Raw genomic sequence first — 21,642 nt, forward strand, 5'->3', positions numbered from 1 at the left:
TCTAAAGTACATAAAAAAATTTATTAATTAATTTACGGATATATTTAATTAAAATCTGTTTTGGATAAGATAATAACAAAACGAAATCCTCCCATTTTTTTTTCAACGTGAAAACGGAAAAACGTTAGAAAAATACTCATAAAACCGCTGGCAATACTGACCAAAAAATAGTATTCAAGTGATATATGAAGGTCACATAGTTAAGATGTGATATTAAGATATTTTTCGATAGAGATTGAGAGCGTAAATAATCGTACATTTGTAGAGATAATCGGGATGTTTGTTACATATTTTGCCTCTTTATCTGCAAGCCAGGCGATTGATCGGCAACGCGAACAGTCGCGGGTTAAACTCCGAATTATTACCGTACGTCCCGCGGGATACGCGGCGCGGCGCAGCGCGACCGCGCGACGCGCGTAGAGGGATGCGTGCACGGACCTCCTCCCCCCCTTCTCTCGCTCGTATGGTCCTCCACCACCACCACACCACCCCGCGAACCTATATATTTCCCGGAGAGTCTCCCACTTTCGCCACTATCACTTCTGTTGCGGCGGCGTTCGTGCGCGCCACACACGCCCGGCCGTCCTTCCTGCCGAGTTCACGCGGAGGCCGGAAGCCGCGATACGTTTTTCTCGGACGTACGCATCTTCGCGTCTTCTTCGTGTGTCGCGACCCCCCTTCCGATATCTCCACGTTCGGCAAAGTGGTGCGGTTTCTCTCCCGTCGCGTCTTCCTCGAGAGGGAGAGCAATTGTTGTGGTTGCGCGCACTTTCGGATCGAGACCGGCGGTGTGCAACCCCTTTCGCGCGCGGGGGTGCGCGAGGGTTTTAACACGGGACATGTGTGCCACGTGGGTCGAGACGGAGGATCCACCTGCTGCCGCTCCTGCCGAGTGGGATTAGGCGAGCAGTGCCTGCTCGTGACGGTACGTGAATCAGCGGTACTCTGAAATTGTGGAGTATTGTTATATTTTGCCCGATTTTTGTTTATTCGCTTGCATTTTGAACGCAATCATACGAGAACTCTTAAATTTTGCAGTTATTAGAGAAAAGTTTTAAGAAAACGTACAAGTATACCGCGCTTCGTTCTGAATTTATAGCAATAGTCATCAATATTGATATTTATGAAAGGCGTGAGAAATATTATTTATTTATAAAAAATATTTGCAGAGATATTACACAAATTGTTTACATAAAAAGTGATTTTTTGAATAATTACATGATATCGAAAATACATATGAATATGATATTAGTCTTCAATTAGTCGTCAATTTAGATTCAATTTCAATTTGTACCTAATAGTTCTTTTTTTCAAATATTCTACATACTACGTATATTATTTTGTTTCTCGATCGACATAATGTTAATCGTGCGTGTGTATCTTTGAATGCGTTTACGCATTCAGGGCTGTCGGATGGACAAAGAGTCGAAGACGTCAAACGCGTCGGCGGAAAGGCGACGTCGGTCGCGCGAGACGTAGCCGAGGAGAGCTGGGACGAATTTACCGTCGATTTTTCCTGTAATTTATCATTTGGCCGTGCTTCTCGTCGCGCGCTCGCATATTCCTCGCAGCTGTTCACACAACGGATCCTCGCACGTTGTCTTGCAACTAGAAAACCGCGGCATAGACACCTCATTATATCCGTCAGATAGCGACTTAATATATCAACACGCCGTAAATTTTACCACTCTGCAACTCCTATCCGACCGATTCTTCCGCGAATGCTCTCTCACGCATGTAATCGCAGTTTTTCTGATGTCCGGTTCAAAACAAAGTCGCTAGCTAAAATAGAACCGAGAACATCGCGAAAGCATTCGCGAAAATAATTGTCTCGTCAAATGATATCCATCGTAATATCCGTTCTACATTTAACTGTTATGAATTTCTTTAAAAACTTAGCGGCAAATTTTTATTTCAAAATTACGTATTGTATTGTATATAAAATGATATTGCGGTAATTACTCCGGACTTTGCGGAAATTTGATCGTGGTTATCAATATTATCGCGAATATATGTAGAAAATTACTAGAATTATCCTCTAAATGCAGATAACATTCATCTGTCTGTTGCAATCTTGACAGTGACGCAATTTCCGGATCAATCAGCGTTATCTGTCTTTCTAACACAACATGATCATAAATAATTATCGCATTTTACTTGCTGCAGAAATCATTAATTTTAATTATCTCGATGACTTTGCTAACAAGTTTCCGATGTAAAGTAATCGTGTTAAATTGCGTACAGAAATAAGGCCGTCTATTTAAAATCAATTTATCTCACGGTTTAATTATAATGTTTCACAAAGTGGCTACATTATTAAGAGTCTAGAAGAGAACGTATTGAATGTGCTCGGCCCAATTTTTTTTTTATACATCGACATACATGCACGTATATTTGCGACACGCGTCGATGTCGAAATAATGAATCGTCGACTCTCCAAGTCGTTACACGTGTTTCCAGGCGTGGCGTGGTGAAGCTTTAAGGGGAATTCAGAGCGAATCTAATAAGCGCCAGCGCGACGACGGATGGCGGCGTTAAAGCTTGGTCGCGACGCGACGTTTGAACGAGAAAAAAAAGAAACGGGAAGCGCTTAACCTTCTGAAAGTTAAGGCGATCAGTCGGCTCTCGTCTCGTCCCTCTCGCGCGTCTCGCCCCACGCCTTTACCGCGGGCATCGTGATTTGTTGCGTGGCATCTGTCTTACGCTCTTTATACCACTTGCCCTGTTTTAATGACTTCATGTTCCGCGCATAGGATGGCCTGAGCCTCGGAGCAAGTCTTCCATGGACCGTTCACGAAAATCGAAAGATGACTCGCCGCCGCCGTGCATCTTCCCCGGATTTCCGCGTCGACGAGGTCGCCGGCGATCCGCCGCGATCAGACTGGATTTGAGGTAAATTGCGCTATTATTCTTCTTCGAATTTGCCTTGGAAGTAAAGAATCGTATCTCCATTGTTAAAAATTTAGAGAAAACAAGATTTAAGGTTGATTATTTCTATGAAAATTTCCAATACAAATTTTTCTAAACATTGTATTTTAGGAACTAGTAATAATGGTTGTAAGACTCATTACGCAATTTAAATTCCTGGTATATTGGAAAAAGTATTGACTCTAATTCTGACAAAAACTGAAGATATGATTCTTTACCTCTAAGGTACAGATGTAAGCATAATACAATACGTGCGAAGAAATAATATCCTATTTCTTACGTGCATTAAATTTTTAACACAAACATGAAGTAGTGGATATATGATACAAAAAATTGTACCTGAATGTTACAATTTAGAGCGGGTATGACTCATGTGTTGAGCTTTAATTAGTGTGAATTCAGCGTGTCGAGACTTATCGTTCTCTAACTCGGTCATGTTAAAACTAGAAAGTACAAAGGTCGAGCAAAGTATCAGCAAAAATGTGAAGAATATCGCGGGCGCGATTAAAAATACGGAAATATTCGAAAATACGAAAGAGGAAATCTCAAAATTCGAAAATTTATTTGTCATCTTTGAATGTCTTAAAGTTTAAACGTTTCAAGAACAATCGATGATCAATGTACGTCGAACATTTTTAAAGCCAAGCTCAACGGATTCAATGACGTTTAAACTTTTCGAGGAGAAAAGGCCAGATATTATAAATTATTCAAGATATTCGTTAAGAATATATTCGAGTCGGACATCCTGTGTGGCATCGCGCTCCACATTTGAATAACACGCACAGGCCTGAGATACCGCTTGAAAGCGCGCTTTCTGCGTGCAAAATATGAAGCGCGCTCGCGGAAGATACATCGGGAGTAACTCGCTGCACGCGAGTGAGTTACGATATAATTAGGCGCCGGTATGCAAAACGGCAGATACTCGGTCGTTAGAACACACAGGTGGCATTGATGAATTTATAAGCGCCGTTGAGGGTAGCGATTAGACGTGAAACGTTTACAGTAGCTATAATACTATCTTTTAATCTTTAAGAGTATGAATTTCTATCAAAATTAAATAATATAAATATAATCTAACGAGTAGTACGAAGTTTTCGGAGAACTTAAAAGTATTTTATACAGTTTATAAGAATAATAAACTTTGAATTAGAAATAAAAAAATTAAAAACTAAACAAATCAGTTATAGAAATAAGGTATTGAAAAAAGACACGTTAAAATGTTTTCGAAATATATTTCGAACACTCGTTCGGGCACGAAGAGAAGAGCTGTTCTTACATTATATGAGTAAACAGTTTTACCTCGGATTGACAGGTTCTTATTAAGTCGTGCAACTAGCGTCGCCCAAGATCGATCCGCGCGATACGCGGATAATGATAGCGTGCAATTTGAGCCGCGATGCAGCATTTTGCGATCGCGGATTAATTTTAAACGGGACGGAGCGACAAGACCGGACGAGCGGGAACTGCGGGAAGACTATTCTCGCGCGAAATAAGACCCTTCGATAACTCGTCGTCTTAACGACGGGGGACGTCTCTCTTGCGGGTACATACGCCGGGTGGTTTATTTTAATGCGGACACCTCGCGTAATAATTCTCTCGATGTGTGCGCGTCGCGCGCGCACGCCCGCAGAACGGGACATCAATCCTTGTTCTCGTTACTTTCGATGCTCCGGGCAGAGGGTCCCTTGTTATCCACATCTGCCTTTATACCGCGCGCATGCCGATGCCGGTGCATAATTACCGTCTTTCGATCAAGCAAGTGCACCGCTGCGTTTCCGCGTCCCTCGAAAAGAAACGTGCGATTCCGTTCCTCCTGATCGCGCGTGTCCCGTCTCTTGAAATTCTCTTCACGAAACGTTCTCTCGCGTGAAATCAGTTTCTCATACCCAAATTTTCTCTCATTGTCCGTTAATCAAAAACAAAAGAGCTGTAAGATGTGAAAATAACGATTTACAATAAAGTTTTTACCTTTCTGGATCGGTCCAGTTGAAAAAGAAGGAACTGTAAAATAATTTGTTCCGTTTGTTTTGTATCACTATACACGTAATGATTTTATGTCAAGTTATACAGTTTAGAGTGGCTCCACGATTGCACGAAAATATTATGAAATTTAAACATGTAATGTACGCGAGTCTTTATTTGAACGCGCGCACATTTCTCTTTGCGATCCTTTTTCCTCTCTTTTTCGTCAAATTACATAATTTTATCCGGTTTTAATTTTTTGTAAACAAGTATTTTAGGATTATTAAAGCTGGTTATTTCTCGGCGCGGAAAATATCTTCATGCGTCAGAAAACGGAAGGACGCGAATCTCTGCAAATTTCTCTGTTCCCTTATCTAGAATTTCTCCACGGTACGCGCGCGGAACAAGTGCTAATTACTCCTGTTTTAATAGCGGAGTAACTGCGACGCATAAAAATTTCCGCAGCGGGGTTATTAAATTCCCGCTTTAACAATGGAAGCGGACACAGAGAGCGTAGAAATGCGAAAAATTATCTGTGCCGTATTGCGGTTATCCTCTGTCTCGTGCGAGAGTGTTTTGCTACGCCGAAATAAAAGCGCTCGCACTTTTTCTGGCGGTACAAGTATATAACATTTTACAACACTGTGCTGCATAGAGTTAATTATATGAAAGTATAACAATGTACGATATCTCACTTTTTATTGCGACTGTCGAAATGAATTCTGATGAATTTTCAACTCTCTAGAGCTCGACATGAAATATTTACATATTTTTTCGGAAATCTCGAACAGCGATTCATATTTGTTTGATATTCACAATTCATATTTTTCGTCACAAATCTTTACAGATTTATACAGAATTGCGCGAATTAGTTATCCTCAGTTGAGCATCGAGGGCACTCGACTAAAGTAAAAACGAAGTATTTAACATGGATCCATTTCTCGAGATTATTCACCGCGGGGGGTTAAACGCGTCCGGCTACCTTGCGAATGCACTTTTACCGTGCTGCGACGAATAAAATCGTCTGGCGCGGCGAAACGATTCAAGAGCCCGCACGTCGCTCGTCGACGTTGACGTCCATGAAGGTACAATATAACTCGTGCATCACCCGCGTGCAACGTTAATCCCCTGCCGGCGAGGGGATGAACCCCCTTTCCTCTCCCTCCCCCTCCTCACTCGTCCGAGGAAAAAAAGTAGAATCGACGCGAACAATAAGCAATCTGTAGCAGGTCCGTATGGTAATTATGTTGAGTCTGGACGTGCGCGGATACGATTACTGCATAGGCCTTCCGCGGATCACATGCGGTATACATTACATACGGTATGCGGTCGTTTACCGGAGTACACAGGGCGTCCCAGAATCCGCGCACTTTCCCTCAATCGTGTATCTCCGAGGCAGGATCAGGGAGAATCACGATTTCTTCGTGGTTTTAGCTTTTAAATTTAGATGCAATCAACGATATATGAGCTTAGTGAATTAAATTCCAATAATGTAAATAACTAACAAAGCTTCTAGTTAGACGATAATGTTATTAAATAAAGCTTAGTACAAGTTAATTAAATTTTATTTATTAAGTTGCTTAATATTGCAATATTAAATTTTATCAATATTAGAATTTTAATTTCACACAGCTTCAATCTAAGTTTTAACTGTCAAGATACTTAGATTATAGGTAGAAACATCAACTCTAATCTGATCAAAAGTATTGAAATATCTGAAAAAAAACTCGATATTCTTTAACTCTCTGTATAGGTAGTTTATGTATTGCGTATATACATTGTTATGTATGAAAAGTCTATAGGGTGACGCAGAAGCCTTCGTCTCTTTTGCATTGAACTGTTACCATGCTGATAAAGCATTTCCTTGGCCGGGAATGCACAGTGTAAATGTAAATCGAAAAGAATAATTTTTTTTAGCAAAGGAAGCGTTTTTTGTTTCTTATGCCGATTGTGGTTGTCCATAAAAATTTGTAAGAAAAATTCGTGAAATATTTGGAAATAAATTAGCGGGTTAGTTTGAGATTAGCGATCTTTTCAACGAAGAAATCGTTTTTTTCTTTTTCAAAGTATTACACCGAACCCGATTTGCGAAATCACCGTGTACAGTTCGTCCGCAGAGACGATCGCGAGCAAGGGGCCACTAAGCGTATACGCAACGAGTCTATACACGCTCTTGTCGTGTGGAACGTGCAGTGTATCGGCTCGCGAAAAAGTGTCGACCGATAACCTGGAACGAACTGAGGAGGGCGGCCGTTCTCGTTTCCGAGGTGCAAATTCAAAACCAAAAGGCAGAACGCGTGACGCGATTAATATCGATTATTTACGACGCGCCGCGCTCGCACGGTGGAGCGAGGGGTTTAATCGCGCGCGGCGAATCGCCGTACGCGGACACGTGAAGCGCAAAACGTGTGCGCGTTACGTCCATTAGCCGCGCCTCAAAAACGAACGGGTCGGAAATCTGAAGGGCAGCCGGCACGCCGCGCCGCGACGTGCGAACGTTTTTTGATCTTCGCCGTTGCTCTGCGTGCGCGAAACCGCGCGTTTCCGCATCGTGCAGCCCGTCGGTGCCCGTCGGCGTCGAGATGCATCCGTGCGCAATTGGATCGCGAGCGTTTAGCGTTTTGCGCATCGTGCACCTCTTAATCTGTCAGTGCTTCGGAAGGACCGTATCTCGGGTACACCCCGTGTCGGGAATCTGACAAGCAGTTTTCGGTGAATGCGGAACGATCCCACGCGATATCGTGCCCTGCGAATGCAAAAAATTATTTTTAATAAAGCAAACGCGATCCCATTAGCCGGACGTTTCCGTTCTCTCGTAATCGCTCCATCTTGATGAAGACGTCACGGCGAACTAATTAATATGTTCTATAAGAAGAATAGAGAGATCGAAAATCATAACTTAGCCGAGAGCGTCGGTGAACGGCAAAGCCGGCGGCATCAAAGTCTCCGTCGTACGCACACGCGCGCGCTTATCAATGGCGACACGCGGATTTGAAACAAAATTACATGCTCTCAGTGTCCACGTACGCGATTAATAACCCGTTCTCCCGCGACGGCCGCCGATTAACATCATTAAATGGCGTAATAGAGCGTCGTATCTTGGCGACTTTCAAAGGCTCTAATGACGCCCGAGGCGGACTCCGCCGGGTAATTGCAAATCGAGCGTTCTATTCCGCGCGAACGCGCGTCGCGATCGATTTATTTCGAGCCGGTACCGAGAGAAGCTGCCACGAGAGAGGAGGAGAAAACGATCCTATCGGAATCGAAGACAGAATCGCCGCAATGAACTCGCGCGCTCGTCTTTTCATAAGTACGTACATAAGGAATACTATTCATAAGTCGAGCGGAACTTGAGAGAGAGAGAGCAGCTCATGGCGCCTGTTGGCGCGTAGTCACCTCGTAATTTTCATCAGCGGATCCTCTTTTTGCAAACGCGTATTTACGAATATCGGCATTACACGTGCTTCTATATAGCCAGTCTCGACGTTTTACCGAGGGCTGGGATATGCGAAGCGAAATTGCAAGCCGCGTCAAGGAAAATGATTTATTGCGCGTTAATCTCGTGGTCTTCGAGGTAATAAACAATACAGTTAGTCTTTCTTGTATTAATTTCGAATATCATATCGTCACGATTTAATTTCTAAATCATTCTAAAGATGATGCGAAAATAATGTAACTATACCTACTTCTTCAGATAGTACATTTACTCGTTTAAAATAAATGGACACGATAAGAATAAGAAAGTAATATCTGTTAATAAAAACGCATTTTGATGAGAAATTTATCTCGGAGAAATAATTGTCAGGCAATAAGTCCTCGCGCGATTATCTTTTAACCTTTTTGGTTTTTTGTAACGGTTATCTTTTGTAACGGTTGTCCTTCTCGTCTCATAAAGGGATTATTAATCTCCCACGAACGAAATTCGCGCGTTGAAGCAACGGACGGCTTGTAACTTTCGTCAAGTGCATATTTCTCCGCCATGTGATCGCACGCACGCATGGATCGCGGTGCGCTTTGTCGATTCGAGGATGTCGTCGAGACGTCGCTTCGGACCTCTCACGAATTCGTTATCGAGGCCTCGGTAAGTCGATTTCCATGTCGTTATCCGAGCCTGTTAAAGACTGCCGCATTAAAGACAGTCACATGGCACCGCGGCCGTTGCCATACCACTCAATAATGCCGCATAATTTTTCTCATCTCAATCTCGACGTCCCACATTCAGGTTTTCCGGGAAATGAGAATGTCTTCAAATATCCTTATTTGAATTATAGTATTCGTGACTTACGTGTATGCAATGTAAACGACGTGATCGAATTTTGAAGGAAATACGAATAAATAAATTTACCGATTTATATCTTTCATCATTAATGTGTTACTTATATGCCATTAATTAATAATGTTTGAAATGCGAATGACATTATGCGTTGTATCTTTAACCGATAAAAAACTTCCAGTAATGTAGCATTATTAAGGATATATACATATACAATTAGAGTTGCAGCTCTCGTGCGTTATTAAATATCAAGTATATAACAGAACGTAGCGCAAGTGAAAATTTCATGGCAATGTGTTGCTTCCGTTATTATATTCCCATGTTGGATCACCGGAAAGAAGTGCGGTGAGTAATGCTCGTCCTGCTCTGCGGCCAAGAGTGCCGCGATGCATTCGTGCTGCACCCGCGATCCTTCGTGTTTCTCGCGTGCCGAACAGGTGGTTGCGATGCCAACCGGAGAGTTTGAAATACGGTCGAGACTCTGTAACGGCCGGAAAATTGCGCGAGCCCGAGCCCCATTCGACTTCGTTTCACTTCTAGGCGCTCCGTTGCTAGACCGCTTGTAGAATTCGAGCGGAATGACTTTGTTCGCGAATCGCGAATCACTTATGAATGGACGCTGTTCAAGCGCACTTCTCAATTTCGTTACATTATACATATAATATTTCACTTCGTAAGACGTAGTACCGACTAAACGCATTACCTTATTTGCGGACTAGAAAATTACGGCACTAAAATTGATTACGCTACGTTACTTTCAACCAGCTGAGAAATATTGACTCATAAACTCATTTAAGTCTTCGTAAAATTCATGACGAATGGTCCGAGACAATGTTATTGAACCTATTTCATTTTTTAATGAAATAAATAAAGCTGCTAGTAGTCAGAATCGTGGAGAAATTTTACAAACAATAGAAAGACGGAGATAGGAAGAGATGGGGGAAACGATCGAGCAGATGTATAATAGGATTTCACTCGAGGCACGAATAACATTTCAGGCGCGTAGATTTATCCGACTGCGGCCGCGCTTCCGGTGATCAATAATTTCCTAAGCTTCGGTTAAATGCCCGGCGCGACTCGTCTGTTTCTCGCGGCTATTTGCGGCCGTGGCGATGCGTATACGCTTGCAACGCGTGTTGCCACAGGCGAGTCATTGACTCTCGTTTCCATCGGCGGCAGAAGTCGAAACTGACAAGAGTTTGACAGTTCTCGCGCGCGGAGCGCACGATTATACGCCGCGCCATGCGTTTCCGGCAATTGCGCGCAATTTAGAAATCCGGCATTTTATGCATAACGCACGCGTCACAGGCTCTACCGCGTGTGTCTGTTTGCGCGCGCGAGAGTCATTATCGCGGTCGTTGTCGCGTCTCGAGAAGACCCACACCCCATTACCGGCATTGTGCGCTCCATCGACCAGTCATCGTTCGATCGCGCTAAATGCAGCATCGAGTTGCAACGACGAAGCTGACGCTCATTCACGCCATTCCACGCACTCCGACAGACGTACGCATTGTCTACAATTGCGTGTGTCATACAGTGCGTCGAACCCGATGCGATCGATTATATCGAATCTTTCCAGGGCTGAAAATTTTAATTTTCAGCGTCCGACTGTCCACATTGAACCTCTTAATTTCCGTCGTTATTTCAATAAATTTTGATTGATAAGGCGGCTTTATCAATCATACTCTTTTTTTTTTCAGTTTTTTTAACCTTAGCTCACCACATTCCGATCCAGTAGACCGTTGAACGTTTTTCGATTTTCTAGTTTTCCACATTATTTGTGTTAAAAAAAATTATAAGTTTTTAAAAGAATTCTTTAACAAATCCAAATACTTGTAATAATTCTTTTTCTTCATTTTCTACAATCTCTTATAATAAGTTTAGTTTAGACTCAAATCATTTTCTTGGCCTGATATATCTTATAAACATCTTATTCAGACTCTGTATTTCGAATTCCTATATATTATAAATTTAAAAATATTAATCACAATGAAAATAACAATGCGACAAAGTAGAGCGGTCTCACGAATCGGAGAAGGACTCGAAAATAAGTGTGGCTAGCTAAAATAAAATATATCTTACAAGGGAAGGGTCAACCCTCGGGGTCACCGATTTTGTCGAAATTTTACTAAAATGTAGTATTGATATAGAAGTGACAAATGCTGTACGGAGACGATGCGCTTCTCAACCGTTGCCGAGAAAAAAAATAAAAATATATAAAAATAAAAAAAATATAAATAAAAAATATATATATATATTGGCGGGGATATATTTACATAATATTAAAAAAATTGTATGTATATTTATTGGATTTATTAGTTTTGTATAGGTATAAAAAAAGGTTACAATAAAAAAGGCGTACAAAAGAAGAATATTATAATAAAATGATTGCGATTATTCGTCGTCTTGCTCTGTAACTTTACAAACTTTAGATTGATTAAAATAAAAAAAAAACGAGTGAAACATAGAACTGACTTACACCAAGCACACTTTATAAATCCAATTTTTTCGCAAGCACATTTTGTTTTTAATAATGAGACAGGAAAACACACGTCATTAACATTCAAAAAGCTCGGCCGTTCGCTCGTCAGTTTTGATGCAAACTATGCGTATTTAATCATAAGTGAAAATACCGGAGCATTTAACTGATGCAATATTAAAGAGTGAATTTTTATAACATCTTCACGAGATGCTATTTCTCTTTTTTGTTGTAGTAATATAGGAGCATTCTGCAAGCGCTTAAGAAGAATGCTCCTATATTACTACAACAAAAAAAGAGAAATAGCATCTCGTGAAGATGCACAATGCTGTATTACTGTTTGTTAGATAGTTATAAAATTTTTTCTATCTTACTAAATGAAAAATAAAAAATCGCGATGAGCGACCTGTTAATATTAATATTAAGGGCTAAAATTTTAACAGGTATCTTATTTTACCTTCCTGCAAGTATATATGCTATTCGTGAAATGAAAAAAAAAGTTGCTCCAAAATGACACACCCTAATATACATATATTATTCTTATAATAATATAATACTCTTTAATACTTTCTTTCTCCCCAACAATAAAATGTTATAAAATGTTCTCTGTCACTCCGTATTACATAATCGAAGATAAATTCGGAAAAACACGAACTGTATCAAGTAGTGAAACAGAAACGCGTGTTGAAATTCCATTAGAGAGCAAACGGACCCGTTTCGTGTACAATACTTCTAGTATCGATTGAAAACCACCGCGGACCTGCACGACGAAGCTCGCTGTTGAACCAATTGGAATTAAATTAATTTCGTTTGAAGAACTTGAAATTTTGCCGAGTTTCCCGTTACCAGGAATTCCTGGTGGCGCGCGTCAAACGAATCTCGGGAGGGCGGCAGCCACTCGGAAATTCCATCTAACGCGGCCGGCCGACGAATCGCGTCGGGTTGCATCGCCGTCCGACTGCATGTTTAATGCCGCGATGCACATCCGCGCGATGCTCTCTCTCTCTCTCTCCTAGTTCGCTATCAATTCAGATCCCGAACGGCTCTCGTCGGCTTCTCTCCTTCCCCGTCCGCGCTTTGTCGGCGTCGATCGCGGTCCTTCTCGCCGCAGAATGCCTATTGTCGCGCAAAGGGTCGAGGCTGAGTCGAGGGCTCATTCGGCATGCGGCTGTCAAGATCGTCGCGTTGCGCACGGCGACGCTGACGGAATACGCATCACGCGCATGTGTATCCTTTGTGGATTGAAAGTTGCCCCTCGGTTTTTCTATACTTGGCAGTTTTGGCAACGACGAGCTGGAGAAACAAACATCCGAGACGGAGACGTGATGATTGCCCTTAAAAATACATTGAAAAAAAAATTAGTATAGATTAGTATTGTTAAAATGAAAGGGTGCAATTCCTCGTAAACTCGGTATCTGTTTCGCTTCACGCGTTAATCCGACGGACGTACCTATACGCAGAACTCCCGCACTGAAGCACTCAAACTCAGCGCGATGAAGAGCGCGATTTAAACTTGAGGGGCAAGAAAGCGAATTGCATCGACGAGTTGCAACGCGCGGGATTGCCGTTCAAATAAACGCACGCTCACGTCACTCCCGGAGAAGGCGAGAGCACTAAATTACTCAAGAGACTGCCAGAGAGCTGGCTAGAGCGCGTAAACGAGTTTAGAGATGGCCGTGCATTATCAACGGGTCAAGAGCATCAATTTAACACTACGAGCAATGGCGTTTACACCGCTGCGTTAACGCACACCACTCGCTCGCCCGCGGAGAGTAAGCGTTAACGGGTTTACTTAGGCGCGGAATCACGAACAGCAGGCGCGAGCAGGCGAGGCAAGGGCACGTCGCCCTTTCTTTCGACGCTCGTCGGCTGGAAACGCGAGCGGATCCTCCTCTCGCGTCGGGCTAATCGCACCGGCGACGACAAGACTCCCATCAACTGGCGGATATTGACGGAGGCCGCCGTCGCGCCGGTTCTCGCTTTTTGCCGCTGTTATTTATAGCGGATTTACATAGCCTCCTCAAACTCGTCACGAACTTTTACCGCAAAGCCTGTAATTTACAGCGCGCGCGATCGACGGGGAGAGGCCCCGTTTTAACTTTAATACTCTCTCACGTTTCCCCGTCCGTCCCAGCGTCTCCAATGGCCCGATCGAATTTAAGGCGAATGGTAGTAAAGTAATTTTAATTTAATTCGGAAATTATTGTTAATGGTCTCGTAAATTAAGTGTCATTTTCCAGTGACGTTTTCCTCTTTGCATTTCTAACAACATCGTTATACTATAGATTCATAACAATTTCATCAAATTAAGTTAACAACGCACAGTGTTAGAATATCAATAAGTTAATCGAGGTTAAATTTAAGAGTCGATTTTTTTCTGAAATTAAATCGTAATGATTTATAGCGTGATGGTATATAAGCTATATTTTATTTGACTGTATTCTTTTGGGATAACGTAAACAATATAGGCTGCATTCCGATATTCACTGTCAGTACTGCAAATCTATATTTTACGTCACGTATACTATAGATTTTCAGTATACTGAAAGTTGCTGACAATGAATATCGGAATGCAGTCATAAAGTTCAATAGTATATATGTATATGTATATGTGTGTGTGTATAAATGTATTTTATTTATTTCTAAATCCTCTTCTAAAAAGGAGATGTGAAGTTTATTGTTGTCGCTTTTCCGCGATGCCGATTGGTTCTCTTGCTGCGCTTACTTCATTTGCAGCTGTCATTGAATATTAACAGTTGTGTGTATCAAGGAGTTAATAGTGTAATAGTAATAGCATAGTGTTAAAACTAAATAGCGCGTGCGAAGCGCGCGTCTGTAGTGTCTAGTGTTACAAAAAATTATTTTAATAACATTTAAAAAAATATTTTCCAAGGCATCTTTAATGTGAAGCGCTTAAAGTTCGGAATTTGATTATCCCATTCTGAAAGCTATTCCATTTATCAAACAGCAACGCTAGTCACGTGAATGAATCATTCTAACAATTGCCGTCGCATTCTGTAAACATAATCACGGCCACAGCGCCGACTAGATCTAATTAGCATAGAATGTCATTTAACAGCGTAATCGTGGCGAGTCGAGCGCGTGTTGCATAATCGTGTCGCGCACGTGCATCGGCGACGTTGCGCCTGATTGTGAGCGTGGAGCGATAACGCGTTCTCTCACCTAGTCCTCGCGACAACGGCGACAAGTGTAAATCGTAACGTGTGTAAACCTCGCGTAACGTTTACAAATTTCTCTCCCGTCCCTCGGTGCAGCCGGTCGGCGCTGAGAACAACGCGGCTATTGTGCCGCATCGTCAGGCGGTTCGGGGACGCCGGCGTCATAAGATAATTTCGAAAAAAAAATGGGTTACACGCTCTTATCTGCCCCGACGGGCTTTACGACGACCCGACGGGCCCGTCGGGCGACGACCGACGGCGTCGCCGACTTTGTTGCCGCGGTCGGACAACCTGGCACGTAAAGTTGCTGGGGAAAAGTCGTGATCGTGATAAGTGCTTAAAGTTTAGTTCGAAAGAAAAAGACCGTGTAAGACCCGCGATACGAAGTCTCCTGATATATAGCCTAGCATTTCGCATAGCTTGTCGGAGATATAATTCTCGTTATTGATAAGGGTTTCCGCGATTGCTACCCCGCGACTGTTTTATGCGTTCGAATGCGCGAAGTGCACAACCGCATGTCGGTAGGACCGATGCCGGGGAAGGCCGAGCGAGTTGCATACATTTAGATACCGCTCGACGAAATCGAGAAATCATTCATGAGATCGGCCGCAACAGGGTCACTGTGTCGCTTAATCTCGATATAAATTGCAATACAGTTTCTCGGATTCGCGATCGTATCGATTGCGTTTCAACATCACGGCTGATCGCCACGCAAGGAATTAACATAAAGCCTCAAGGGTTAGCTTTTAAAGGTAGTTTCAACATTTAAATCTGTATATTAAAATATGTAAAAAACACAGACCCGTATCTTACGTTACGCCTGTATCTAACACGTTTTATTTGAAACACATTTGAGGCTTGCAGCGTCAACAATATTATCGATATCGTAAATTGATTCGACGATTCGCAAACATGTTCGTTAAATTTAATTCGCATTCATACGGTTTCACAAGCATAATCAGTTACGTTTCATGTATCTTAAGTGGACACGTCAATACAGGTCATTGAAGTATACGGTATCTAACGTGTCACGATTTCTGTTTCCGATGCTTCCCTGCAGTGAAATAGACATGGATTATATTGTATTATTTTTAGATGTAAAGTTAAGTGACATCGCATATTTTAATTTATATTCATATCTTGCGAATTACTCAATTCACCTTACGTAATAGCTTAAATCATTATTGCTATTTATTCTCGTTGGGATGCCATAAAATTGAATCGAGATTGACTTCGACGTGGAATATTTACCACGACAGAGGCATGTTTTTATTAGCGTTTACTGCATTCCATTAATTCCATTTATAGCTCATCCGGCGAGGGATATCTTCGCGCGTATCCCGAACGGATGCGGTTGTTATCGCTATTTTAGCAGTTGCAAAATCACGACGCATTACTATTATACGTTCCCCTATGGAATCACGCATTACGACGTGCCTATAAACCGTTCCGCACGTGACATACCGCAACTTGACTAAGAGAACCGGTGATTTCCGGCGTTATGTGCACGAGTCTATTTCGAGCCGCCGGGTGTATTAACAACGCGAGGATGACGCGCTAAAATGACATTTCTATGGTAATATTCGGAGAAGGACGTGCGAAATTTCGCATGCTTTCGTGTCGCATTAATCAATAACTTGCACAGGTTCACAAAAGCACACCTCTCGCTTGTTTCGTAATTGCAAATCTACGATGCAAATCTACGATGTACATATATACATGTCGAACTTTTAATCTTCGCCAGAGGTATCGGCACGCCTGAGGGACGTACACAAAAAAATACAAAGGTAAAAAATAACAATACATGAATTTATTTCATTTTAAACGCGTTACCCGCAAAAGCGAGATTCTTTGATGTGACCGGCGCGGCGTGAATTAAAAGCGCGCGGACCTAGCCCCGCTCGCAGGGTGAACTTTACCACGTTAGTTACACTCGTCACTGTCGGTCAACGTGTTAAATTAATCACGGCGGCTTATGGCTCTTCAGTGTTTCTCGCTAGAGGAAGCTTTATCCGTTCTGAGAATTGGTAGGAATTAATTTGCGACTCTCGCCGCGCCGCGCGCGCGGAAACGGCTTCGTCTCGCTTCAAACGCCTAATTGATGGTTCTGTTTCGACGCTGTTCCCCGTAATAACAGGCGCCGTGCTACATGTGTGCAACATATCGCAGCAATCTCTGCGATACGACGACGTCGCTCGTGGGGATACAGTGCTTGATACCTTGTCGATAACACGCGTCATGGTGCGAGGGAACATTTCCGTTGTTTGAAACTGACAAAAACAGCCGCGGAACGCGCGAGAGTATCGCCTCTGATACCAATATATCGCGAAATTTAGTTGACTCGATAAATTCAGTTATTGAACTCTTTTTTTTTCATGCGTCTGAAACGTTTGCCAAAGTAAAAATTAAATGTAAAACTTAAATCTTTGGGTTAATTAAACTTTTGCAATGTGTTGCGTTTATATACGCGAAAATATTCTTCCCTATTCGTAAGAAAGTTGCGCGTTATTAAAGTAGTAGCGCAGTTATGCGTACATATAAAATCTTCATTCATTTTATATCATGTGTACATAAGTCAAATCATGTGTACAACGGTCAAATCATTCGTTGATAGATAATTGAAATAAGAGACCGTGAGGTCAATGGCCGAGGAATAAGCGACGAGAGCAATGCCGCGTTACTCATTAAAAGTTGATCGTTTTAACAATTTCCCAACGCGTCGTAACGAACATTAATCTCATACGCGCGGCTTTATTAACGCGGAGGATGATCGCCATAAATCTCGGAAGTAACAAGGAGTCATAGCGGAATCCCGCGACGCCCAATCTCGCGCACGGACTCACAATTATCTGGACTAACGTTTGTCAACGAATGTTATTAAGCACTCGTTAGCGGCGTACTTTATGACGCGGGGTGTGGTCCCGTTATTAATCACATTATTTCGACCGGTCCATTGAATGGACAGATTAATGGATCGAACCCTGCCATCGGTCAACGATGCGTGTGACGAGAGCGGCGTGCAAACGCAGCTTCGTGCTCGCGCCACGATTATTTTTATTCCGCGCTTAGATTAAAAATAATTTGATCCAATAATTGTGAATACCATATGTGTCTTTAGTTTAAGAGTTTACTCTAACTAGAGTTTAGAGTGGCAATTTTAATTTAAGCTATCCTTTTTCAGAAGTTAAATAATTAAAAACTATTTTTTCTTTACATCAACATTTCTAATTTTATATTTCTTTATTTTTTTCCATTCAAAAGTCTAGCATTGTTAAAATAAAATTTTGTTCTACTTCTCCTCTTTTCTCGCGGCTTCAGGTAATAGCTAACTTATCTTCTCTTTTATAGCCAATTTATATACGTCTATACGCTTTCACAAAAAGGAAACGTTACTCAGCCCTCGTTCTCTCGGTCGATTAAGACCGCGATTGAGACGTGGACCTTATGGGATCGTTTGGCCGTCGACCGAAATGCTGTCATTTTATCAACCGCGTAATTACCGCAGAAAAGAATTACCGCGGCGGTCCTGAGAGAGCCGCGAGGGACGTTTGGGACCCGTCGTGGAGACGGACGTATCAGATAGAAAGATACGTTGCACGTGCGCCGGTTCTCCGTCGTCGATGCACCGAAGGCGCGGGAACGCGAATGGGATGTTCCCGTTTATTTTTCAGTGGGCTCCGGCGATATATCGGCCACCGTTACCACTGCCAAATGCTCCTTCTCGTTTTATCTCTCATTCTTCGTCTCCCCCTCTCTCCTTTCTTATTTTTTTTCTGTCCCTTTTCTGTCAAGACCTATAATTATTCCTTCGAACTGCAACGTGGGCGAATGCGCGAAACGCGCAAACAGACCCGCCGCGTGTTCGCGAGATCGTTGGCATTCCGAGGCTCTCTCTCCTCCGGAGCGATCTTGACCCTCCTGGTACGGCGCACGTTGCCCTTCTTCGTAATTTATCGTATACTGTAACGTGTGTTACAACGCCACGGCGAGAGAGAAAGAGAAGCACTTGGAGCCCGTATTCGCGCCACGCGTTTAACGCTAAATGGGACTATCTGATTCTGGTGGCACATTGACGTTGAACGCGATCTTTGTATTAGGCGACACTTGGCGTCAGACGCACTTAGAGCTAAATGTGTGGTCCGAACACGTGTGACGTGAATACCGATGCCGTTACGAATTGTATATTGATAATAGTATCACGTACCTACCGCAAGAACTACAAAGTCTCCAAACTTTTGAATTTTATTCTCCAATTTGACAAGCTCACTGATAAGCTTTAGCTAATGCAAAGTTCTCATTTTCAAACGACTTTGTTCTTACGAAAAATGTATGATGTAAAAAGAGGAAGTTATATAATACTGCGACGGTTATTATTTATTATATTTGATAAAAAAATTATGACAACATAATATGATCGATCAATCTTCAAAGAAGAGCTCATAAATATACATAAACAGCGCTCATAAATAGACGCGTACTTTATGTATGAGATTTCGCAATAAACACGATCTCGTCACATACACGGGAAGTAATTTGTTTTGCAAAAACAGATTCTCTAATGTACGAGCAATTAGGGCACAGCTCACTAACACCAGTAGGTGCACGCCCTACATGAGCGGCGCCCATTATTATTTATTTACGCATAGCGAATGTGTTTGCGCAGCTTTATAGTGGTTGAACGACAATCTTAATAGAGCCGCACATGAACGGGGAATGCGCGGAAAATGGTCTCGAAAAAAAGAAAGAATTTTTTGTCGCGAGAACGGCTTATAAAAATTACGAAGAGCGCGTATCGAGTTTCTGCTTGCCGTTCATACCGTCTACATATTCGCCGCTTTTTGACGGCCGAGCGGCTGTTTCTCTCTCGTTTAATAAAACCTCGCGCTAGAACGAAGCGCGTATTACGCGAGAGGCATTGGGAAAGAAATGAAGAGGAAGCGGGATAGAGAAGAAGCCGCGGCCTCGTTGCAATTATACAAGGTCAAAGAGCTTCGCGGATTCTGAAAGCGCTCCGGTTCCATGAAAAATCGCATAAAGGCCATTTACGTTAGAGAGAAACGCGAAATTCATCATAATCTCCCGTAGCTTTCACGTTATCGTGATTATTATTTCACAGATCTACCCGGGCATGAGAGAATTAATATATTCACCCAAACTGTTGTTGCTGTTATACGCGAATTTGCATTAAGCATGAGTCGCGGGAAGTTACGCATCCGTGGTCATAAATAATCTCCCGATATTGGAAAACACGCACACAAATATAGGTTTCCTTATTGATTTATTTTGAATATATAAAATATCCAATACAAAGGTCTTGGAAGTTAAATAATGACTGAAATCTATTATAAATTTTAAAGTTTCGTACATTTAAAAATCTAGAAGTTTGAGATTTCTTATATCAAAAGTTCTTTAAGGATATATTTTTTTACATTGCCCCATCTCTCTCTCTCTCTCTCTCTTTTTCTCTCTTTCTCTACTTACGTAATTTCAACGAGCTGCCTTAGATTGCCTGACTTAAGGTTCCGATGATCTAAAGATTCCATAATATAAGGCTGAACGATACAAAATCGAGTCATTTGAGAACCGATGGATTCAAACGCGATCCCTCTTCCACGCGACATAATAACCGGAATGAAATCCCTCGGAGATTTACCCGGTAATCCGATACGTATAGCCAGTGCGGATCTTCTTGCCACCCGGCAAGATTGCATCGACTACTTAGCAGTAAATATCATCGAGCACCCACGCATCGCAGTAAAGTGCAGCATATGAAAGGAAATCCGTGAAAGTGCATCGCATCGGTCACGGAAACACATCAATTAAAATGTAATTAATTTAATAGACGATAAACAATTCAATAAGAAATTCGCCAACTTTACCGTTCTTCAAACTTTAGAGATTCCTTAGTAAAATTGAATAATCATTGGAAAAGTAGAAACCCCTCTCGAAAAATAAGCATTGGAAAAATAGAATTGCCTCGGAAATATCAATACAGGATCAAGCAGAGATTTTAAATGCGTTTTCTAATGCAACAACACGTAAGGTATCCCTTGCTATTCGCTCGGCGAGCACAGCGAAGCAAATCGCGCGTCACGTTGAGACTCTAACTTTAGTGTGCTGTGCGATTCTAGCGATCGTTTTCGTGCATTAGCGTTACACGAGGAACATCACGCGTCTCCTCCCATCGCTTACGCATGTGCGTGTACACGCGCAATTGCACAAACAAGCCGAACGCCGCTCACGGCTTGTACTTGCGTGGTAGTCGTACATTCCCGGTCGTTGTACCTGGATCGCGAGATATCGAGCAAGGGCGCCAGGCTATCGCTTAGGATTTGTTGCATATCTCTTTGTCTTTTTAAGATCTTTTCACATATACACGCATACACATGCGATTGCTACATACATTACGTAGTACACATTTCTAGCACTACGATTAAATTTTTTTTGTAAGTATTGGATGCTTACTTATTACTGGCGATAAAGGGATCTTTACGTATAATTAGTAATTACTATCACTATTTTGAATTCTCGTTTATATGGTCTGTAATACTGATTATGTGTGCGCCCCTTTACGCCGAGATTTGCATCGTACATTGCACCCAGTTAGCGCGGCGCCGATGTTGCATCGATGGATGCAGGCGACCGTGACGACTAGCAATTTCGCGCCTTTCAGGGAGGACAATCGCGATTCTTCAATTTCTGTACGATAAGATTGCAAACATTCTCTCCATCACATCTCAAAAAAATAGAAAATCTACATTACATTAATTGTCGCACAAAACAAATAAAACTCAATATCAGATTGGCACATTTAACGCTAA

At 42.2% G+C, this 21,642-nt stretch overlaps 1 protein-coding gene across 2 annotated transcripts in view; it reads left to right on the plus strand.

The window, feature by feature from the left end:
• The first annotated feature begins 545 nt into the window (after positions 1-545).
• Positions 546-21,642, plus strand: part of LOC112458627 (thrombospondin type-1 domain-containing protein 4-like) — a 56,263-nt gene continuing 35,166 nt past the window's right edge. Inside the window, exons 1-2 of one of the 2 annotated variants that reach the window (XM_025022363.1) lie at positions 546-925; positions 2,754-2,892. In XM_025022363.1, the coding sequence (XP_024878131.1) occupies positions 2,783-2,892 (110 nt within the window). In that variant the 5' untranslated portion in view covers positions 546-925; positions 2,754-2,782. Of the gene's footprint in view, positions 926-2,753; positions 2,893-14,622; positions 15,574-21,642 lie in introns of those variants that run through there. The other variant, XM_025022366.1, reaches the window with a different exon arrangement.

The sequence above is a fragment of the Temnothorax curvispinosus genome, unplaced genomic scaffold (genome assembly GCF_003070985.1).
Source record: "Temnothorax curvispinosus isolate PA1 unplaced genomic scaffold, ASM307098v1 QBEX01009046.1, whole genome shotgun sequence".
Taxonomy (NCBI): Eukaryota; Metazoa; Arthropoda; class Insecta; order Hymenoptera; family Formicidae; genus Temnothorax; species Temnothorax curvispinosus.